Raw genomic sequence first — 24,501 nt, forward strand, 5'->3', positions numbered from 1 at the left:
AAAACTATTTAATTTCTGTAACAATCATTTCTTCACAGGCCATATTACAAATGCATTAGATATCAAAATCTGGCAATCTGTCTAAAATACTTTCCAATATTAAAGAAATATTTTGAAAGTAAAATATGTTTCCAATTGTTAAAAGTCACACACAGGAAACAAACAAAAAAAAAATAAATCAATAAATGACAAGTTAACCTAAATTCTCTTACTAAGCTTGCTCTCCTAAAGTCAGCTAAGCTCAAATACATACCAAAAGTGTAGGTGCTTGGATTAAAAAACTGCTCAGGAGGCGGATATGAAGGAGGAACTCCACGACTTAAGCTTCGCTCATGTACCAGAATATCCAAGATGTGGTGTGGAGAAGTCATACTCACTACAGCATCCAATGACCATAATGCAAAATAGGGGCAATTATGAAGAAATTCCCCTGGTCTTAGACAAAGTAAATACATACAAGTAAGATGTCAATTAATCATTTATAACCATTTTGAAAGCTACGTAAAATACACCCAATGAAGTCTCACCTTAAAGAATCTGGCATCTGAGCATGGTACCAGCGATTTATGTCAAATATGCCCAAATAAGTAGATGGTTTGCCCTGGCCATATGTATTCACTTGCCAACTGAAGACTGACACACTGGTATCAGGAGATATTACTGTAAGAAAGATGGCATTTCTTTAAAATAAATCAGCAGATACTGCTACACAGTAACGAGTTTTAGTTCAACTTCTCATACTAAACACTTTTTTAGAAAAACAAAAAGAAAAAGGAGTGCTTGTGGCACCTTAGAGACTAACATATTTAAATAGAAAAACAAAACTCAATATTTTGGCAGAATGCCTTACTGTCTTAAAGATAATGAAATGTTAAATCCTTTGGTAGCTATAAGCCAGTTTCATTTTGTTCATGTATCAGATTTAATAAAATATCTATTGTTGGGACCAGGCTAATCTGAATTTCCCATATTTCCACAGTTAATTTATCAAAATATGTAGCTATGTGTTAAAAAAAAATAGAAGTTATCACCTTTAAGAAGTATCATCAATATGAAATTCGGATGAATGTCAGATTAGTGGTTTGCATTATTCATTTACTGATCATTGTGTAATTGCCTCATTTACATGCTTCTAGAATAGCCACTTTTCAACCGGATTCAAAGTACAAGGGTCACAAGAATATCACGTAACATAACTGATATACCTTAATTTAAAAACACAACATATGTTGCCTAATACTTCAGTTGTTTCCAGTAAGGGTTGTTTTTTGATGGGGCAGAAAGGGAGTTTCCTCTAAATGTGAGCAAAGCACAGGCATTAATATTCTCCTATTGGTGCAGGGAATATGGGAAAAAAAAGTAACTATACAAATCTAATATAGGAATTTTTTTACCATTATTAGGTTCTTCTAGGTACATCATTTCCAGTCTGGGGTCCCCATCCCATTTCCTACAAATGTTCTTCTGTGAGCCTCTGTTCTATCTTCTGTTTTGTTAATTGCTCAAATTATCTTTGAAGTCATTGATTCTTTAAGTTTAAAAAACAACTGCATCAGTTTACCACAACACAGCTTTTGCTCTTTCAGCATGTGCTCTCTGACCAGCAGTAGCAGAAAGTCTTCACAGAAAATCTTAACAAAGAAGCTGTCTTCCTCTTCCTTCATCTCACAGGAAGCCTACTATTCTATTTTAGATCAATGGTTCAAATAACTACAGGCTTGTTTACACTTAGTGTCTATACTGAAGTGCTGCAGCTTTCTATCTATGCCGACAGGAAGGATTCTCCCATCATCATAGGTAATCCACCTCCCCAAGAGGCAGTAGCTAGGTTGACAGAAGAATTCTTCCATCGACCTAACACAGTCTATATGGGGATGCAGATGAGCTAAACTACACTGTTCAGGGGTGTGGATTTTTCACACTCCTGAGTGACTTATGCCAACCTAATTTTCTAGTGTAGATTAATCCTGAAAGCAGGTCTACACTACAGCCAGGATAGACGCTCTGAGATCGATCCACTGGTGGTCAATTTAGCAGGTCAAGTGAAGACCTGCCAAATCAACAGCAGACTGCTCTCCAGTTGACCCCTGTATTCTACCCCCGACGAGAAGAGTAAGGTAAGTCGATGGGAGAGCTTCTCCTGTCAACTCCCTGCAGTACAGACCCCGCGGTAACTCGACCTAAGGTATGTCAACTCCAGCTATGTTATTCACGTAGCTGGAGCTGTGTAGCATAGGTCGACTTATGGCAGTGGTGTAGACATAGCTTAAGATAGTGAACTCCTTATTATAGTCTATCTACCTGAAAGGGAGAAGAGAATTGCAAACTATAACTTGGATTGATATCATGTGGGAACATTTTCAGAACGCAGTTTGTGCCTATCTGTCATATGAGTGAGCCTCAGACTACTGCTTCAAAGTGAAATAAGTACAAGGGGGATTGGGAAAGAGGCAGTTTAAAGGAACACTTAATATCAAAAGTTTTATAAAAAATTATAGGTGGAACTGGCAGGGCTTCATTAGTTAAAACTGCTTAACATTTTTCATTGCAAGACCCTGTTTTCAGCTACTTATAACTGCCAAAGTTAAATCATACAACCATCTGCCCTAGGCTGATTTTTTGTTTTAAGGATTTCAACAACAAAAAATGGTTCTGCCAGTTCTGAAAACAAGGTAAGGGAACAAAGATGTTTTGCCAATGTTAAATTTGTACAGATGTTCCACTGAGAAAGTCTAGCGGCTCCATGCTTTAGAACAGAGAAGCACAGACTAGCCCCAGGTTAACAATGTGCAGCGGGGGGGTCCAGGGAGGTTTGATTTTGTCTTTACAAATCCTGGACCCCATCTTTCCATAAAGAAAAATTATGTTAATTTTCAAAATAAAATTATGTTACATTTATCCCTCAAAAAGTTATAGACACTTAGATTTCCCTGAGGGGGGTGGAGGTGGAAAGCATTCAAAGCCAAATACTTTTCCCTATGAGTATAGATGTTTAAAGTTCATCTTACTTCCTAGAAATAAAATATCACCCAACTAAAGTGCTTTTTTTCCCCCACTCAAAGAGAGCTATTTTCATTGTGTTTGTTCAAGCTACAGAGGTTAAATGGGGGAGGGGGGAGAGGAGAAGAGAAGAGAAGAGAAAAGAGAAGAGGACTCCTTTCTCCTCATATATGGAAATTTTCCTTCACAGATTGAAGCCCTTTTGGCTCATCAGCACCGCAAGCAGCTGACCACTTTCCGGTTTCAGTATGTAGTTAAAACAGATAATCTGGAGTTTAACAGCTCAATCTAATTTGGCTATTTAAATACAAACAAACTTGAAAGCAGCCCAGTTGTCTGCACAGAAGGAATGTGCGCAACAGCCTACAGGAGAAATTGGCGAGCAGTATGAACTCCATGTTTTGGGCAGCCTTTGTAGCTTATGCCTGCTGTATTTACTAATTATAGAAATAGTTGTATCATCTTTTCCTGCAACTACTGCATGTAAGCAAAAATTTCACATTCCTTTTTAAGTCCTCCACACAACAAGAACAGGAGAGCATTAAAAAGGCCTAGCCAGAATACAGCTTTGGACAATCTGTTTCCAAAGCATTATTATACTTTTAACTTACCTTTAAGTTAAAAAGGCAGCTGACCACCAAAAAGCCTACACCTCAGAGAGAGAGAGAGAGATAATTTTTCCAATTTAATCATGTACTTTATGTATTAGGTTTCCCTGTTCCACTGTCACTTTCCATATTAATTGCAACTCAAACATCTTACTTTTAGTCTTTAAACATGTTTATTCTACACAGCTATTCAAGTAAACTGTTAGGGCTGTGGGTACAGCACTAACATATTTTTAGAATTCAACTCCACTGTTTTCTTCAAAAGCATTATGTTACAGTTCAACTGGAAAATTTTTTGGACCTAGCAACAAACCTTCATTCATGCCATCCTCTCTGTCAACATGGCTGCGAAATTTTTCTATAGTCTGACAACTGAGTAGTTTGGTATTGCTAGTCTGCCCTCTTAATGAAAAGACTCCACCTGTGAGGTCTAGACTGTACCTTTCTTCACAGTACTCCAAACCCTGAAAGACAAATAAAAGTTATTTGAAATGAATATATATGATATTACACTTAAATATGGAAGAGACTGCATCTCTTATGAGTCAACCAAAGGAATCCAAAATTACGTATTTTAAGAATATATTCTGGCATGTTACAGAAATTAAGTGCAATGAAGTATTCAATAACCCTAGATCTGAGGAACTAATTTTGGTAAGGTGATACAAAACCAAGTAGACACAAAATGCTAATCATGTCCATCATTTTCACTATTCAGGAGAATTTTCCTACTATTATCCAGTTTTACAAGGACTTAGCAGTAGCTATTGACTACTAGTTAAATAGTTAAGTTTTCCTTTTTTATTTCTTTAAACCCCCTATAATAACAACAACCTTAAAAAGCTAGGTTTCATAGTAGCAGCCGTGTTAGTCTGTATTCGCAAAAAGAAAAGGAGTACTTGTGGCACCTTAGAGACTAACAAATTTATTAGAGCATAAGCTTTCGTGAGCTATAGCTCACTTCATCGGATGCATCCGATGAAGTGAGCTGTAGCTCACAAAAGCTTATGCTCTAATAAATTTGTTAGTCTCTAAGGTGCCACAAGTACTCCTTTTCTTTTTTCTTAAAAAGCTAAATATACATTTCTACAGTCATCCTAATCTACCCACATTTTCAAGATTTTTTTTTTTTTTAAAAAGACGAAACAAGTCCACACATTCCTCCATATCACACTCTCTCATCCAAACAAGCTTTATTTAATGTGAAAAGAAAAATGAACATTTCACATACACACACTTAGCAACTCTGGGAATTCATGTATAGTTATGCCAGTCAGACTTTATCAAAAGATGCATCTGAAATCAAGCAGTGCTGGGATACACAAAGTTTGTGTGTCAACACATTGGTACAGGGCAAATAAGGGTAATGGAAGCCATGAGGTGGGAACTCTTATGAGGTGTAAAAATTTGTGTGTGTTTGCTTGGCGGGCAGGGTGGGAGTGGGAGGAGACCACACACAGGGAAGAACAGAGAAAAAGATTTTTTTAGCCAGAGCCCTAGTACAACAGCATAAAGTGAAGCACAAACATGGAAAATTGAAGCTGAAGGGAGAAAAAATAATTTTGAGAAGCTTCCCAATATCCTCCTGCCAAAGCACTCATGGCAATATAAAACGAAAAGCATGACTAAATTACAATGCAAAGCCCTTTTAAAAAAAATCAAAACCAAAGGTAAAGCAGAGCACATTCTGTTAATCCAGAGCAGTGTATGAACTTCGCTTTCACTATGACTGTGCATGTGAACTAAGATAAAGCAATGGCATCCATATTTAAAAAAAAAGTTTAATCACTTTATAATATTTATACCTTGTCCTCATACTATCAATTTTTATTTTGCAAAATTGAAAGACATCTTCTTTCAGTACCTAAACATTTATATAGTCAACACTCACATGAACTATGATGGGAAAGGAGCTTTTCTTGTGTAAGGGATGCACATGACAGGAGGAAACTGAAAACACGGGGAGATTTAAGCCTATGAAAGTAGTTATTTTTCAAGCCAACAACATAGTAAAGTACTACAAAAATATCCTAATTTCATACTTCAAAAAGTTAATGTAAATTATATGCATCCACACTGCTTCCAAAATATTTGGAAAGAATAGTATCAAAACAGAAAGTGTGGATAAAGAGGGAGGAATTGTTACGTCAGATTACTGTCATTTGCGTCAAACTTTCCAGAAGTAGTTTTTTCAAACCTTGATAGTGCACAGAATAAAGTGATTTTTGTTAAGATTAATGTGGTATAAGTATGACAGATTCGCAGCTGTCTAATAATTTATGAATACTGTATCTTGATCAGGTCATTGTGTTGTTTATTGTATACATATATTGTGTTAATTCACTAGCAGAGTTGTCAAGAAATAGAGGTGATTTTCTCATCTCCTGGCAAACACTTCAACAGAGTAGAGACATTGAAGATGCATTCACTCAGACAGGTGCTGAGCAGCCCAACCCATTTAATTAGGTCCAAGACTCAGAGGACAGAACGAAGACCTTTGTCTAGATTTAAAAAGGGAGTCCCTGAAGGTCAGGGAGACTGAGGTACTGGCGGCCACCCATACCCCAGAGGCAAGAGGGTATGGGATTATATTGATCTTCCTAAGCCTTTAGGGAAGAAACAAACCATCTATAAATATGGGTTGTTTAAAAAAAAAAAAACAAACCTAAAAAACCCCTCTTCTCTTATGCTTTGATTTAAGAAAGCTGTCTTGGTTACAGTATATATACCACTGGTCCCAGCTCCTAAAGGGAAGTAAACCAGGTATCAAGTCCAGTGGAAGGTAAACACAGTTGATACACGTGGTACCGCAGTCTAGTACTCCCATCTAAAAGTGGGAGAACCCAACCCATGAAGGTAAGGCATGAGATCCAAGGCCTGAAATTAGTGCATTCAGAAAGACATGAGAATGGTATCCCTAGCCCCAACCATGACAGCAAATATTACTGTTTCCATTTTTAGATTAATACACAGCGTTAGTTGTATTTCACAGACACACATACTTTACCTCATACATGATTTGTCCTGATGCCAAGCGTTTTCTGTCACCAAAGGCTAACTGCAGCAGATGCAAACTCACAACATCTCCTTCACTAGAAAGAAATTATGAGTTTGAGTATAATTTCAGCACCTTTGTAATCCACCTGAAATATCTGATAAGTAGCTATTGCCAAAGCAAAGGAGAATCATATTGTATTGCACATTTAAAAAGATGATGTTTCTGTTATAAACTGGAAAACAACCTACTTTCCATACAATTACAATTTGTTATATTTGGACAATTGTAGGAGAAGAGATAAATTTGAAGATTTTTTCATTTGGCACTCGGTATTTAATTGACTGAATTCCGGAACTCTGCTTTTTTGCTTAACTCCGTGAACTTCAGATTAATGTTAACCACACAATTTTCCAGAGCGTTAACATTCATCTATAAAAAACACTACCAGCATCAGTTCTTTACAATGAAATGTTAATGCAGGAACCTTTACCCAAAGAGCCTTAAATTTAAACTTACAATCTACACAGCATGCTCTGATTGTATTATTTTGTCATGATATGAAACTAAAGAACCACCAAAGTTTTGAGTTTGAGAAAGAATGATTAAAAGGATAGTTATACTTCTGTTTTGCCTACTTTCTGAAAACCTGAACAAATTAAAGTTTTTATATTAAAGCATCCCCCAGGCTCTTGGGAAACAACCAAAATGCAACAAAAACAACTCTAAAACAGCTATTTGAATAAATGCAATAAAAAACTGCTCTGAAAGCCACAACTCAAACGGAGAGAGTATTACACAGGAAGAAAAAAAAAAAGTGTATAAAACATATATATACACACACATATACTGGTGCTCAGATATAAGATGCTGGGTACCTTATAAATGTCAAAGACAGAAATAAGGGGTCATGAAATACCTTTGATAACGAATAGTCTTCCAAGACAAGTGATAGTAGCTTATCACTTGGGACATTTAAAACCAGACAAAACAAAACTAGAAAATTGCTCTAGGAAAAAGGCATTTCTAGGTGTTCATCACAGTAGTACTCAGTAGATCCTGTCCCTCTGTACTTGCAGGAGATCTATGAAAGCTACCTAAAAGTCAAGTATAAAGCTTTTTGTAAAATACAAAAAGTAAAGTCATTTGCATGGCTGCAACTTTCACTGGCATTTCACCAGTGCTATAATGGTTTAAATTCTATTTACGAGAGCAATTAAGATTCACAATCCCATTTTGTAGCAAGAAGGCAACAGACTGAAGTTACACTTAAAAGCCTCACTACTTCTCAGCTATTATAGAGGTGGCACTTGAGGTTCCATTCTCAAGGTTAAACTGAGTACACTTACAATTTCTAAGTGATCAAAAACATTTTTTTTTAAAAACGCCAGAGTAGATTCAAAAAGATTAAGATTACAAGATTGAAATGATTCATAGCTACAACACTACATATTGGTCCTTCAATTGTAAACAAAAATGTAATATTAAGGGATCAATTCTCCAATTAGTAGCCCAGGGAAAGATTTACATTTATAACATGTTCAGAGTTGCGTATGTATGCCCTCTCAAAGTCAGTTGGACAACAGATCATTTAGTTTTCTAAATCAGTCTTCACTCACCTTTCTTGTGTAGACTGAACTGCCCATAAGTAACAGCAATTGCGGGGATCATTTTCAGGTTCTTGAAAAGTAACAGCATAGACAGGTATCCTCCCTCCTTCTAGCTGAAAGTGGTATCTAGAACAAAGTGGTGGGAGGAATTAAATCGGGTGATTAGATGTCTGACATTTATCCTTCCAAGTGTTCCAAGCAGCACTTAAAAGCCACAGCATTTTCTCAAGCCAGAAATACTTATTATTTAAAAGTTTATTTTAATTTTAGAGTGCATTTTTAACAATTTCAGAAGGATTTACTAAAGCTAGGCAATCGAGCAACATGACCACAAATAAACTTCAATGTAAATAAGTACAATATTATGAACATTTGGACTACTCACACCTATTGATGTGTTCTATGTTTTTTCCTGGGCGATTGTAGTTAAATGAACAGTCAGTATGAATAGCTGGATGGAAAAAATCTGCTCGAAACACAATGATGACCAAAAGAGCAAACAAGTAGTTGGGTTACTTTTAGGACTTTTACCTGTTTCCTTTTGACCAGACCAGAAGTTTTCAAAAATGCTATGTAATTTGTTTAATCCAGCTATGTAAAATAAACTTAATCTTTCCTCAGACTCATTTGAATTAGAAAGATCTTCCAAAGAGTCTTCTAATCCAGTGGTTCTCAACCTTTCCAGACTACTGTACCCCTTTCAAGAGTCTGATTTCAGTCCCAAGTGGCAGGGCTTCAAGCCAAGCCCCACCACCTGGGGCTGAAGCATGTAACTTAGCTTTGTGGGGCCCCGTGTGGTGTGGGGCTCCAGGCAATTTCCCTGCTTGCCATCCCCTAATGCCAGCCCTGCACTTGCAACACCCCTAAACCTATCCGCGATCCCAGGTTGAGAAACACTGATATAGCATACAGAGCAATATAAAGAAGTCATTATCTATATGAAATTTTAATTTGTACTGACTTCACTAGTGCTTTTTATGTAGCCTGTTGTAAAACTAGACAAATATCTAGATGAGTTGACGTATCCCTGGAAGATCTCTGCATACCCCCTGGTTGAGAACCACTATTCTAATCTATCCCTTGCATTACTGTAGGATCAATGCATTCTCTCTCCTTTGACACTTCTAGGAGAAAAGTCCAGCTTTGAACATCTCTAACAATGGAGCAGATTGTTCTATTTAACTGAAGTTTTACCATGAATCTGAAGGAGTGGGTTTTTTACCCACAAAAGCTTATGCCCAAACAAATCTGTTACTCTTTAAGGTGCCACCGGACTCCTTGTTGTTTTTGTGAATACAGATTAATACAGCTACTCCTCTGATACTTGGTACCCAAAACCATTTCTTTCTTCCTTCTTTCCTTGATGATTAACATAAGTGGTTTGGGATAAATTATAACATCTCCTTTGCACACCTGACAAGGTAGAACTCAAACTAATTATCTGAGCATTTTATTATAGGCCTGATTTTCAAAATTTTATCATTTTTGCCAATCTCCTCTGCATTGTCTTTTTTTCAAAATGTGGTACCGAAAACTTAGCACATTTGATTTCAGCTGAAATCAAATCAGTGCCAAGTAGAATTAATTACCTGTTTCTAGACTAAGGGGTTTAAATACATTTGTCTTTGTGACCTACTCACTCTATTTACCCGAAGCCCTAGAACCTTCTTTCTAGTACAACCACTTACCAATATTGCATCCTTATACATGTATACATTCAACAATTTCTGGTGAGCCATTACACGTTTACTTAAATGAATCCCATTTTGATTTAAGTTAATTTTCTAATCTAATAATGTATTTTAATCCTAGCCTCTAGAATATTTCCCCATGTTTCTTTTGCCCACAAGTTTGATTGGCACACTCCTTGTTCTATTCTCCAAGATCTTAGCAAACATGTGGAATCCATTTTTATCAAGACAGTATTATTCTTTTAAGAAAAAAGAATTACTTACCCATCTAATTAACACTGGAAAGCATAAATGCTATGCATTATTTAAGCATTTTATAAGCCAACAGTGAAGATATAAAACTTTTCTATAGAAAGAGAACTTTTCTATATAATGTAGAACCACATCTACACACCCAGAGTCTGTGGCCCACTATATAAGCATCCAGTTTTCACTGATGCATCCCTTTAACCATGTCAGTAATAGATGAGAGACTGGAGCAGTGATAGAACAAGAGAGACCAGTCCCAAGGTGGAACAGTCTCCAATCTCAGTCATGACTGGAATGTGGGAAAGGCTATTTTTCAGGCACAAATGATCTGTTAGATGTTTTAATTAGGGCTGTCAATTAATCACAGTTAACTCACAGAATTAACTCAAAAAAAATTTATCACTATTAATCGTAGTTTTAATCACACTGTTAAACAGTAGAATACCAACTAAAATGTTTTAAATATTTTCAAATATAATTATTTCAATTACAAACACAGAATACAAAGTTTACAGTGCTCACTTTATATTGTTTTCCATTACAAATATTTGTACTGTAAAAATGATAAATAGTATTTTTCAACTCACCTCATACAATTGCTGGAGTGCAATCTCTTTTGTGAATGTACAGTTTACAAATGTAGAGTTTGTTACATAACTGCACTCAAAAAAACCCCCAACAATATAAAACTTTAGAGCCTACAAGTCTACTCAGTCCTACTTCTTGTTCAGCGAATCACTAAGACAAACAAGTTTGTTTACATTTATGTGAGATAATGCTGCCCACTTCCTATTTACGTCACCTGAAAGTAAGATATTTACGTGCCAGATATGCCAAACATTCGTATGCCCCTTCATGCTTTGGCCACCATTCCAGAGGACATGCTTCCATGCTGATGACGCTCGTTAAAAAAATGGCATTAGTTACATTTGTGAGTGAACTCCTTGGGGGGGGGAAGGGGGAGATTTCATGTAATAGTCTCAGATGATGACCCAGCATACGTTGTTTGTTTTAAGAACACTAACTGCAGATTGGACAAAACACAAAAGGTACCAATATGACATTTCTAAAGATAGCTACAGTACTCAACCCAAGGTTTAAGAATCTGAAGTGGCTTCCAAAATCTGAGATGGATGAGGTGTACAGCATGCTTTCAAAAGTCTTGAAAAAGCCACACTCTGATGCGGAAACAGAACCAGAACCACCAAAAAAAAAAAAAAAAAAAAGTCAAGCTTCTGCTGGTGGCATCTGACTCAGAAGATGAAAATGAACATGCATCCCTCCACACTGCTTTGGATGGTTATTGAGCAGAACCTATCATCAGCATGGACACATGTCCTCTGGAATGGTATCTGAAGCACGAACGGGCACACTTTGGGTGACATTGTAAACAAGAAGCGGGCAGCATTATCTCCTGCAAATGTAAACAAACTTGTTTGTCTGAGCGATTGGCTGAACAAGTAGCAACCAATCGCTACTAAGGTTTTACATTGTTTTGTTTTTGAGTGCAATTATTTTTTGTACATAATTCTACATTTGTTCGTTCAAATTTAATGATAAAGAGATTGCACTATAATACTTGTATTAGTGAATTGAAAAATACTATTTTTGTTTTTTACAGTACAAATATTTGTAATCAAAAATATAAATTGAGCACTGTACACTTTGTATTCTGTGTTGTAACTGAAATCAATATATTTGAAAACGTAGAAAACATCCAAAAATATTTAAATAAACGGTATTCTATTATTGTTTAACACAGCGATTAATTGCAATTAATTATTTTAAAATCACTTGACAGCCCTAATTTCAATCTGTCCCACTGGTCTCATCTAAGATTTTAAGTAGTCACAGAGATATTTCTAACAGTTATGTAAATAATATACTTTAACTTTGTAAAGAAGTACACCTAGCTGTGACAGGGTCTTGGAAAAAATCGTTACAGTAAAATCAATGTCTCTTCTAAATTTCCCTTATTCATTATACACTACTGAAAGATTGAACTACTTTGCCTTAATTTTACACAAAGCAGTTCTCTCATATTCTAGTCATTATAACCAAGATTCTTTATTTTGTAGATGAAGCAGTTAAAGGAATCAGTTAAGAGAAAGAAAAAAAAAATCAGGCAAAACCACTAAAAAAGATTAATCTAGGATTGGCTTCTAAAGGTTTCAACACTGTATTCAAGAATTTCAACACTCAGCATTTGATCAAAGTTACTTTTCTATTTAACCTAAATCAGGTAAGTGAAATAACTGAGTTCTCCGCCTCCAGATATTGACACACATATAAAGGCATACTTACTCCTTCTTCAAGGTTTTCATATTCCACAGTGAAAGATAGCCATCTGAGAATCCCACAACCAGCTGATTGCTCCTGCTTATGTAGCATAAGGTTGTTACAGCTGCTCCAGATGGACTTAGTAACTGGAAACAGAGATGTCGCCCCTCTCTGGTCACAGCTTCTCTTATTTGTGGGATTTCAGCAGGGATCCCAGTTATCACTTCTAGGTCTACACACACAATATCATGCAACATAAGAGGTTACATTCTTCAGCTTTTTCAGGATAAATGTTAAAAGCTTAGCATTATGCTATATATTATCGAATACCCTACTCCCTGTCAAATGTGCAGTTTATGCAGTCTTTTCAATTAGTATTTACACTTCAAGCTCATTTTAAGAGCACAGGAATTATCAAATTGGATTAGACCAGTAGTCCATCTAGACCAGTCTTTTGTCCCAGATACTTTAACGTACAAAAATCCACATAATAGACAATTATGAAATAGACTGGTTCACAGGGTAAGTTTCTTTCTAGACCCTGTCAGTCAGTGGTTTACTTATGCCCTCAAGCATGAAGTTTATTTATATCCTTTAAGCCCATATTCAAAAGCGACCCCCACTATGAAGCCACTAAGATATCTCCATAATATTGAAATGTTGGATGCAATTGAGAAATTCTATACATCCAAATGCAGGTTTGCTTGTTTTTTAAATTAGGGGTTTTTTTTGTTTTTCTGTTTTTTTTTAAAGTGTCCCTCTCCTTTCCTCTACATGCCCATGCAGAGGAATTTTCATTTAAACCAAGTGTTTTAAAAAAACGGTTACCTAAAATTACGTTCTAGATCATATTTAGGCATTTAACACACTTTCTTCCATTGACGTCAAAGGCAAACTTCCACCAAATTCAGTGGTGTAGGGTCAGGCTATGTATAAGGATGTAAGAACCTAAATATAGGCTTTTTTGAAAAAAAAGTTTTGGCCTTAAGAACCAGGAGATTAGAACATCTTTCAAAGAAAGAATTAGCACATCAGCTAAGAATTCATGGTGTCAAGTAGTCTATTATAAGCAGTCTTAAGCCAAGCAGATCTTAAAGACACAGGATGCTTATGTTTTATCAAACAGGAAAAATGGAGTGCACATTCCTCATTTAGGAAACTTTAGTTTTCTTACTTCTCAGCCAGAAAATCTGTTTAAATATAAAAATGCTAATTTACCTGATGCCTCTATTTCATTCTGACTACATGAGAAATCATCCAAACAAAGGTCAATCAGCAGGATATGGCCAACATCCGTAACCACAGCTGCCACACCGAAAAGCCATCGCAGACTCTGGTGCAAATGTTGAGTGCTGACACGGGCTCCACCATGATTAATTATGGGTTCAATAGCAGTTACCTAGAAGAAAACTGCATGTTAATTTTTAAGCAATTTGACAAACTATAAATAAAGTTTTGCAATGTAGTACAGGACAGAAGTTGGCATATTAGAAATACGATTCTGTAATTACGTTCTAATTCATAAGATTCAAAAGAAAAGTATTTTCTCAGATTATTAAAAAAGGTTTACAGCCCTGAGCACGAGAAAGAAGAGAGTCCATTATGTCCTCTAATTTTTTTTAGAGAAATGTCCTAAGATATTGAACTACAATTCTTTCAATTAAATAAAATACTCTTTAAATGGTGCTCTCTAATATTGCAGCTCACCAGTTTCAGTGCCTGTTTGAAAACAATATTTTAAGGCAGCTTTATATTAAAAACTCAAAGTGCAAGCTGATTCTTCCTCCGCTCATATGATGAAAAACAACATTACCAATGTGAAGGACAGTGCCTTTCCTGTGAAATATAAATTGTACTTGCTATGTAATCTCATGAAGTTTTAGGTGTTCTGTAAATTATGCTATGTAGTGACTAACCTGCCTAGAAAGAGGGTCCATTTTCACGGTAATTAAACATTCTCACTAACAATTGAAGGCAATCATCAGGATAAGACTATGCAAACCACATTTATATGTAGGTTGCATTTGATTAGACTAACCCAAAAAAAAAAAAATCAGAGTAAGTCAGAAATAAGGTCTTTTTAAACGCACATCCCAATGTACTTTTGGGAATATTGACGGAGGAAATCAAGCAGAAAACAAAATTGTGAGAGACCACCATCTGTCTTATATGCAAAGCTAGCATTGGCTGAACAGGAAGAAATGAAATGAATTACTGGGTCATGAAAGCATTTTCTCTAGTTAACTTAAGATTAAAAATGTGATTCTGGATGTGCTGAAGTGCACCCCAGGAAAATACTCAACACTACAGTAGAAGTTTTAATGTGTGCAGCCTTCTGCACTAAAACTGTACCACAGCACAGCAACATATGCTATCCCTTGATTCTCTTATGAATTAGAAGCTGAGCATAACACACAACAGAAATAATGGAATGTTTTGTGTCATAGGGGAATGGTTTATATATAGGCCCCTACCAAATTCACAGGGCGGGGGTTCTACCATGCACCAGACTAGTCCTGGCCCGGGCTGAAGAGGGACAGGACTTCCTTTTCTCCTGCAAGGTCTGCTCCTGGAGCAATGTCAGACCCATCTCCGGGAAACTACCCCAGCTGCAGGAAGCTCCACTGCTACTACCTGGGAGCCCAGCTCTGAAGGAGCACAGAAGTGAGGGTGGCTGTAAGTCCCCCGACCTGGGCAGGGGCCTGTGGCCCCAGCTGTCAGCCCCCCAATCTGAGTTGGGGGCTGCCAGTAAAACCATGATATATGGTAAACTCCCCCCCAAACCCTGCAACCCTCACTTCTGAGCTTCTGCTGGCATGGATTTAGAGCTGGGCACCTGGCCAGCAGCTGCTGCGCTCTGTGGCTGCCCAGCTCTGAAGGTAGCACCCCTGCTAGCAGCAGGGCAGAAGTAAGGGTGGCAATCCCATGAACCCCCTAAAATAGTCTTGTGACACTCCCCTGACCCCATGACCCACTTTTGGGTCAGGACCCCCATAGTTACAATACCTTGAAATTTCACATATAAACATCTGAAACCATGAAATTGACTATTTTTAAAATCCTATGACTGTGAAATTAACCAAAATGGACCATGAATTTGGTAGAGCCCTAGTTATGTAAAAACAAGCCAAAGAGTCTATTGCCTCACGTGTTAGCTGGGGGGAGGAGGGAGAGGAAAGGGGGGACAGATCTGGAAGCTACAGGGTACATATGCACTGGAGCTGGAGAAGTAATTTCCAGCTCAGGTAGACATACATGCACTAGCTTTGAAAATGCACTAAAATCAGCAGCATGTATGGCAGTATAGGCTAGCCACCCTCAGCACTTACATAGGGTCACAGATGGGATCGTACTTGAGAGAGCTAGGCTGTCCCATCACCGCAGCAACTCCGCTATTTTTAGCATGTTAGCTCAATCAAAACTACAGTACAGAATTACACCTCCAGCTCCACTGCGGACATACCCTCCATCAGGGTTTACTGAGATTACACAGCCATAGAGTCCAGCATTCATGTCAGTCACAGCAATTCTTATCTTAGCAGTATCTATAGCAATTTCAATTGCCATCTTTGGCTCCAGATCTCTATAAATCAAGCTTCCTGTTTCCCACACGAGTCAAAGGATTATCAACAAATTTTAAAAATGGATTAAAAACCTTGCTGAATTACTCCTGGTGGTAGCAGTAAGAAGAAAAAAGTACTGAAGGATGCTTGCTGAACTCCCTTTCTACAAATGCTGCTTCTGGTTTCTTTTTCTTTATGTAGCTTTTTTCTTTAGCATCTGGCTGCAAATAAGAGTCTTTTTTTGCTTTAATATATAATCTTCCTAGCATTTTCCTGATTTCGAATTTACTTTTCTATGTGGGAGCCTCTGAAAGAGTATTTTTCCCCCCCACTGTGGTACAGCCTGGGTTTTTGTGTTTCCCTATGCCACTGCCAACTCATTCCAGAAATGAGCAGATAAAGGGAACTTTCCCCAGCTCACTGACTCTGAACGTTATTCTTCTGCTACCATGCAAATCGGAAAAGTTCATGAAAATGTCTGTTGATACTTTCTCAAAGCAACCATTTAAAAGTACTAAACCTGTGTATCATTGATGTGGTCCATTTTTAGGTTCCATTAAAAACACTTCTGAAGCATAATATTTTTAGTCACTTTTTTTGTTTATTTTGCTAATCTGTTTTTAATTCACTCCTTGGGAATGATTACTTCTTTTAATATGAAAACACTTATGTTAAAGCTGATTTAGGTGTTAATAGTCTGACACCTTGGCCCAAATCAGATCCCAAATCAGTGTAACTGGCATAATTTAACTGGACTTCTAAAAAGGTAAGAATTTTTATCCGCTGAGAATCTAGCCCATAATTTCAAGGGTTCATTAATGCTTTTAAAAAAAAAAAAAGAAGAAGAAACGAATTACAGAAAATGAAAGCTAAAATTTGTTCTAAATCATGTTAAATGTGTTGAATACAAAAAACTTACCCACACAGGGCTACAAAGCCAAGAGAAAAGCTTAAATATTTTAATAATGAAGTTCACAGCAAATTAGTGAAAGACTGAACACATTAAATAATTAGTTCTTTGTCTACATTGAATTTTATTTGCTTCTCTACATTCCTAGAGACAGCTCAGGACATTCCAATCCAATTCAGTGACTGCTTCTAATTCCTGATTAAACTAATTTGAGTCTAATGGCAAGATTGGTAGAAAGCAAAATGAAAGCCACAGGTCAAACATGTTTGTAAAAATGTATACTGTTTATTCAACTCTTCCTTGGGCATATATGAAATATATCCCACATAATGTAAGTCTATATAGAACACAAGGCTATCAATAGTAAAAAAAAAAATTCAGATAACCCTTGCCTTCTCTCTAAAGTTTCCAAGCCTTTACCACCCAACAGCCAGCCTCTCCTATAAATACTTTCATGTTTTCTCCACACAATTTTTAATGCCTGGGAAAAACTAACAAAACAAATCTACTTGCTGATCATGGGTAGGAAAAGTGATGACTTGTGACCATCCCTCTTACCTTGCCTTCCTTTCCCTACTTCCTTTGTCTTATTAACTTCCTATTGCTTTCCCAACCTGAATCTCAATTAATCTTTTTTGAAAAGCCCAATAAAACATGTAACAAAACTATGCCAATTCTTCACCACATTAATTTGCTTATATGTTATGTACCATCCTCTACCCTTGATTGTCTGTCTTGTAAACTAAGCCCTTCAGGGCAGAGAAGAAAGTCTCATGTTAGTCCAGCACCCTTTGGATGCTACTATAATATAAATGCTTACTACTACAGATGACACTCAAGAGTTTAAAAACCCCTACAAAAAGGAAGACTCAAACTACTCGGAAAAGGGAGGCAGTGAAAGAAGTCACTGTGAAGGCAACTCCAATTGCTGCAAATACTAAGATGATTGAAGTGCAAAGAATCCTTCAAGCTCCTAGCAACCTGATTTGGACATTGTCTACATTCAGAAAATTTGCATATTTGTTAACTAAATTGATTTACTAACAATTGGTAGCTATACCAGTGAAAGCTTTCTGAATGTAGACAAAACCATAGTGAGAGGGGTACCCATGAATCAAACTTGCCAATGCAAGGAGAAGGAACTGTCACTTAAATGCCTAGAAAGAGCTCTATCCTTCCCACAACAACAAAACAGGTTTATATAACTAAGTTAATTAATGGATTCTTTGTCTGCACTACTAAAGTTTTTCTCTCCACTTCTCACACAACATTGTTGTGGCAATTACAGGAATTACAGAGAAAAGCAGTATTAGGCCAGTATAATATTTTTAGCTGGCAAAACCTTGTAGCAGGTAGAACCAAGGAGAGGTGACCAGACAACGCTGCAGACCACTAAATGTTCTCTGAACCACAGCTTGAGAACTTCTCGTTTAACAAGGGGCAATAACCCTACTTTCTATTCTTCATTCTGTGGGAGAGGTAGCATTGGGGCTGAGGCCAGTAATGAGTCAAAAGAGGGAAGGATAGGTTTTGTGGAAAAGGTGGACATCTGATTCTCCTTCAGTCCCTCTAATCCAAGTTGGAATGTGCCATCATAGAAAGTTACAATATTTCCAACTGGGATCATTGTTCTATCTCAGTAAGCAATAGCTACAACTTTCTATTGGCTAATTTCCTTAAGAGAAGGATGACTGAAGGTCAAACCCAGTAGAGCAACTCCAGACAGTTAAATCAGTTAAGAAAGTAGAGTCCCAAGTCCAAGGTGCTTCTTTTAGATTGATACTATCATATATGCAGGAAACAGACTTGCAAGGAAGTTGCGCTTCCCACTAGATGCAAGCTCACCTGTGGATATGAAGGTAACTGGTTTGCTAATGCCCCCTGCCTTACTCCAAAACACAAGAGAAAGTTCACAAGTCTAAGCGCACAGTCTCCAGTTAGCTTGTTTGAGATTCTAAGGGAGTGGTTGTAATTTATTTACAACACAATCAATTTCTAGGATTTGCAATTTTATTAAAGATATTGTCATTTTACTAAAAGATATTAAGAATGTGTGTGGGAAGGAGGCCTAAAGTATACAGGATTTGATTGTTTTTAGGTTTATATGAGCAACTGGCTCTTCACATCTTTCATCCCCTTCTACTCACAAAAATCATAGAAATGTAGGATTGGAAGGGACCTTGAGAGGTCATCTACTCCAGCCCCCTGTTTTGAGAGACCTAGCAGACCAAGCAGACCTAGACCATCCTTAACAGATAGATGTTTGGCTAACTTGCTCTTAAAAATCTTCATTGACAGGGATTCCACAGTCTTCCTGGGAAGCCTATTCCAGATTTTAATTATTCTTATAGTTAAAACAATTTTCCTAATATCTAACCTAAATCTCCGTTGCTGCAGATTGAGTCCATTACTTCTTGTCCTACTTTTGGTGGACACGGAGGACAGTAATCAATTGTTCTCTTTATAACAGTCCTCAACATATTTGAAGATTTAGTTCCCTCCTAGTCTTCTTTATTCCTGACTAAATATGCCCAGTGTTTTTAACCTTTCCTCGTAGCTCTGGTTTCCTAAACCTTTTATCATTTTTGCGGCTCTCCTACGGATGCTCCAGTTAATCCATGTCTTTCCTAAACTGTGGCACCCAAAACTGCATACAACACTCCAGTTGAGGCCTCACCAGTGCCGAGCAGAGAAATACAATTAGATACAACACTCCTGTTTTCACACCCCAGAATGATATTAGCCTTTTTCACAACTGAGTCACATGGCTGGCTCATACTCAATTTATGATTCACTATAACCCCCAGATACTTTTCTGCAGTACTACTCCCCAGACCGTTACTCCCCATTTTGCATTTGATTTTTCTTTCCTGGGTGTAGTACTTTGCACTTGTCTTTTCATCTGAATTTCATCTGGTTGATTTCAGACCAATTATCCAATTTATCAAGATCATTTTTAACTCTATTCCTGTCCTTCAAAGTGCTAGCAACCCCTACCAGCTTGGAGTCACTTTGAATAATCCAACAGCTAAGAAACCTGTAGTATCTTGTTCTGTAGTACAAGCGAAATTTTTTTTTACTTTCAGCATTAGTTAAGAGACAGTTGGTACCTTCCAACCCAAGTTCTGATATCAAGAATAAGTCCACTATGTATTGTAAGTTGGTATTTTTGCAATCATCCATATAAAACCTTCCTCGAAACAGAATTCTATGGCATACAATAGAACAGAAGCTTTGCTTTTAGATTAAAAAGTACGTACCCTTCCTGGAAGAACAACTGCTTTTACCACTCTTGATATTCCAAGGTCATACAGACAGAGAACACTCCCTTCTGCTTCTTCCAATCCAACTAGAAGTCCAGTTCTTTTCTGCCAGGAAAATTCCTTCACCACAAGGACAGTGGGTGGGTGTTCATTTACTCCATTGAAACGATATGCAGACAGCCGTTCTCCCGTGACAGAGTTTACTACCTCAAGCTGAGGACCACAGGCCAAGTAAGCCAGCCCATTTCTCCCTAAAGCGAAATAAGGGGAAAAGTTTATGTAAGAATGATGAACACAGAAGGATTCATTTGAAATTATAAAATATTAGATTATGATTTGGGGATGAGTCCACCCAAAATAGTTTAGTTAGAAATGTACATAGTTTTAATGTATTACTATGTCTAAGTTTGAGACTGTGCACGCATACACACACAAAACAGAATTAACATACACTTTTACTACAACATGAAATTTAAGAACAATGGGATCTACATAGAGATAGGACCAAGTGAGTTACTGAATTACAGGCAACATCTTAAAAACAGCAGCATTGTGGGAAAACTGCCTCCTGGCTTCATAAAGCTATTGGTAAACTCACCTGATATATCTTAATGGAGCCAACACATTTCACAAGTAAAATGTATCACTACTGTGTGTATTTAGATAATCCACACTCACAAGTAATTATTAATTCCAATATTAATAACAAGTTTCAGAGGAAGATGATTACCTCCAGCAAACTGCCCACGAAGTACAGATTCTAGTGTTATCTCATCTTCTCCAAGTGCTTGAACAGTCACTTCTGGAAACTGCAGCAGACTGCTTGTTACCTGAGCGGTTAGGTCTCGCATACTTCACTGTAAATCAAGAACTACATTAAATAAGTGTATTTAGTCAGCACCTAACAAATCTGACACTTTATAAAGAGTTTGTCAAACAATACAACACTCTGAATTATCTATAGTTCTTTCCATCATATCCAATAGTATCAAAATATTTCTCCCTACAACTTCCTCCTAAATACCTACCTACGGGTATGTTTTAACAACTGTAATGGCCCATTTTGTAAACTTTGGCAACTAATTTAAACCACCACCTTTGGGTAAGGACAGGAGAGACAGATTGTTTCAAACCATTTTTCTTTTCCCCAAGAGTTGGAATATTCATCTCATGATGAAAAAAGATCATCAGAAAGAACTGTCCAAAGTTTTTTATATTAAAAAAAAAAAGTGATTTCTTCCTCTGTCCCCTCACTCACTGCTGAGTGCTTTTTATCTTGAGGCTTATAAACAAGCAAAAACTTTAGTGCCATAAAACCATTTGTCTGCATCAGCTGCTCAGTGCATGTCCCATTTTCTCAGCCACTCACTCTTGTACATTCAGGCAGGAATAATAAGGCCAACTGGTGACCCCACAGAGCAGTGTGCTCAATTTCTTGCTCTTCAGATGCCTGTAAGGTCATCAGTAAGCTGAAGGGCAACAGTACTAATGCCAGGTCATGGCAGGTAAATAAATGAGGAAGAACTTAAGTCTACCCACTTACTTGTTAGTACAATAATAATTGCTAGTTAAAACAATCTTTTTTAAAAGACATTGCAATTTACCATTAAGCATTTGGTTTTTTGGTTCCCTCCTGCTTAATTTTTATAGTTTATTTTGGCAATTATTCCTCCTCACCTTCGAACACAACAAATAAGGGCCGCTAACAGTCTTTTGAGTTCATGGACTTTGACAGTTAGCTCATCAAGTCTTTCTAAAATTCCATTGCCTCTGGTGTAGATTTCAAGAGTTTTTCAGAAAACAGATCACACATACAGACCCAACAATAGATCATCAACCAGGTCAACAGGTAAGATATTGTGCAGAGTTTTGGTTGTTTTTTTTTTTTAAATGACAAATGTGTGGTTCTATTATAAATCTATTCTTGGAGATACCTCCTTATCACTAAACTCATTTGAGGAAATAATATAAATTTCAGAATGGTTCTAGTAGAAAAGAAACAGTCGGATACAACTGTTAGGATAACAAAAATCTACAAAATACTCCTTCTCTAGGATCTTTCTAGTAAAGGGCTTGATGTTTTAGGATCACAACTTTGCAGGATCTCTTCCTTGTGACTCCTTTCACAGTATTCTGACGCTCCAGACAGAATATTTTTAATGTGGTTCTTTGGGACTCAAATAATACTTCAGATTCCCAGGAAGACTCATCTTATCAAATTTCAGAGGATGGCTTTATCTTACTGCATAGGAAATTCATCAGTTTCAAGAAGAGCATACAATCACATGTGTAGAGATAAGTGTCTCTCTTTCCGCAAGAAACTATTTCTGAAGGAAAAACCTTTAATGTTTTGATACAAGAAGTCAGAGTTTGACTCCGCAAGAAGAAAAGCTCTGTTATCATGGGGACTTCAATCTGAGTGACATATGCTGGATGTCTCATGCTGCAGAACTAAAACATCCTCAGAATTGCCAAAAATTATACATGACAGTTTCTTAACTGAAGTAGTATTGGATCCAACACAGGGGAATTCTGTATTAGACCTCATCTGACAGATAAAGAGGAATTGATATAGAATTAAAAACTATTGATAGCGTACAAGTGATTATGGCTTGATTATATTTATGTGCAAACAGAATAAAATTCAAACCAGTAGTAAATACACACACACACGCACTTTAAAAGGGCCAATTTCACAAAGCTGGAAACCATTTTGAATCAAATCGGTTAGGAGAAAAAATGTAAAAGAAAAATGTGAATGTCAATGAGGAACTATTTAAGAATAGTTTACTAGATGCCCCAAACCCCACAATCAAAAAGATGCCCATCCTGGTTAAAAAGCCAACATGGCTTAGAGGGAAAGTGAAAGCGAAAGCAGATATACAAAATAAAAATAATGCAAATGGAAGTTGATAGCAATTAATATAAATCAGAGGCTAGGAAATGAAGAAAACTGATAAGGGAAGCCAAAGGACAAAAATAGAAATCTACAACCAGCAGAGTTAAGGACAATAAGAAGGAATTTTTAATTTGTTCCAGGAACAAGAGGAATCCTAATAGTAGTACTGGTCCATTATTAGATGAAAACAGTAGAGTTGTCAACAATAATGCAAGAGAGGCAAAAGTCTTCAATAAATATTTCTGTTATGTATTTTGGAAGAAGTCAAACGTAGTCATATCATATAATGATAATATACCATCCCAACAGTAACTAAGCAGGATGTTTAGCAACAGCTGCTAAAAGTGTCTAGCTTTAAATCAGCTGGTCCAGATAACTTGCACGCAAGAGTTTTTAAAAGACCTAGCTTAGGTGCTCTCTGGACAATTAGTGTTGATTTTGAACAAGTCTTGGAACATCAGAGAAGTTCCAGAGGACTGGAAGAAATCTAATATTGGGCTAATATTTAAAGAAGATAATTACAGGCCTGTCAGCCTGACATTGAACCTAGACAAAATGCTGATATGGGACTCAATTAAAAAAAATTAAATCAGGGTAATATAATTAATGCCAATCAAGGTAGGTTTATGGAAAATAGATCCTGGCAAACTTGACTTTTTGTGAGATTATGAGTTTGGTTGAGAATGGTAATATTCTGGATGTAATATACTTAATACTTCTGATACTGCATTACATTTTGATTAGAATAATACAAAATCAACACAGCACACATGAAATGGAATAAAAACTAGCTAACTGATAGGTCTGAAAATGCAACTGTAAACAGGGAATCATCATCAAGTGTGTCCTAGTAGGGTCCCCCAGGTATCGGTTCTCGTCCTATAGCATTGAACATTTTTATCAATGACCTGAAAGGAAACATTATAGATTAAGCTTACAAATGACACAAAGACTGGGGGAGTGGTAAAAAAAGAATAGGACAGGTCACTGATAAACAGTGATCTAGATCACTTGGTAAGCTGGATGTAAATAAACAATGTGTGTTTTAATATGGCCAAATGTAGTCATACTTCCAGAAATAAATAATGCAGGATATACTTACAGGTTGGGGGTTCTATCCTGAGAAGCAGTGACTCTGAAAAAGGCCTGAGAGTCATGAGCTCTCAGTGTGATACTGTGGCCAAAAGGGCTGTGATCCTTGGAAGTACACCTCTACCCCGATATGACGCAGTCCTCGGGAGACAAAAAATCTCACCACGTTATAGGCGAGACTGCGTTATAATGAACTTGCTTTGGCCCCCCCCCCGTTCCTTGTTCCCTGACCGCCCCCTCCAGAGACCCCCCGTCCCTAATCACCCCCAGGACCCCAACCCCTCTGCTCCCTGTTCTCTGACTGCTCCGACCCCTATCCACGCTTCGACCCCTATCTACAC

At 37.1% G+C, this 24,501-nt stretch overlaps 1 protein-coding gene across 2 annotated transcripts in view; it reads right to left on the minus strand.

Moving 5' to 3' along the window:
* AHCTF1 (AT-hook containing transcription factor 1) overlaps positions 1-24,501 on the minus strand; it is an 87,042-nt gene that overhangs the window by 50,845 nt on the left and 11,696 nt on the right. The window contains exons 2-10 of one of the 2 annotated variants that reach the window (XM_038393964.2): positions 20,900-21,026; positions 20,167-20,420; positions 13,652-13,832; positions 12,458-12,665; positions 8,223-8,339; positions 6,616-6,700; positions 3,922-4,072; positions 528-660; positions 254-435 (exon numbers count right to left, since the gene is read on the minus strand). In XM_038393964.2, coding sequence (XP_038249892.1) covers positions 254-435; positions 528-660; positions 3,922-4,072; positions 6,616-6,700; positions 8,223-8,339; positions 12,458-12,665; positions 13,652-13,832; positions 20,167-20,420; positions 20,900-21,020 — 1,432 coding nt within the window. In that variant the 5' untranslated portion in view covers positions 21,021-21,026. Of the gene's footprint in view, positions 1-253; positions 436-527; positions 661-3,921; positions 4,073-6,615; positions 6,701-8,222; positions 8,340-12,457; positions 12,666-13,651; positions 13,833-20,166; positions 20,421-20,899; positions 21,041-24,501 lie in introns of both variants that reach the window. The other variant, XM_043512276.1, reaches the window with a different exon arrangement.

This window comes from Dermochelys coriacea, chromosome 3 (genome assembly GCF_009764565.3).
Source record: "Dermochelys coriacea isolate rDerCor1 chromosome 3, rDerCor1.pri.v4, whole genome shotgun sequence".
In the NCBI taxonomy this organism is placed as follows: domain Eukaryota; kingdom Metazoa; phylum Chordata; order Testudines; family Dermochelyidae; genus Dermochelys; species Dermochelys coriacea.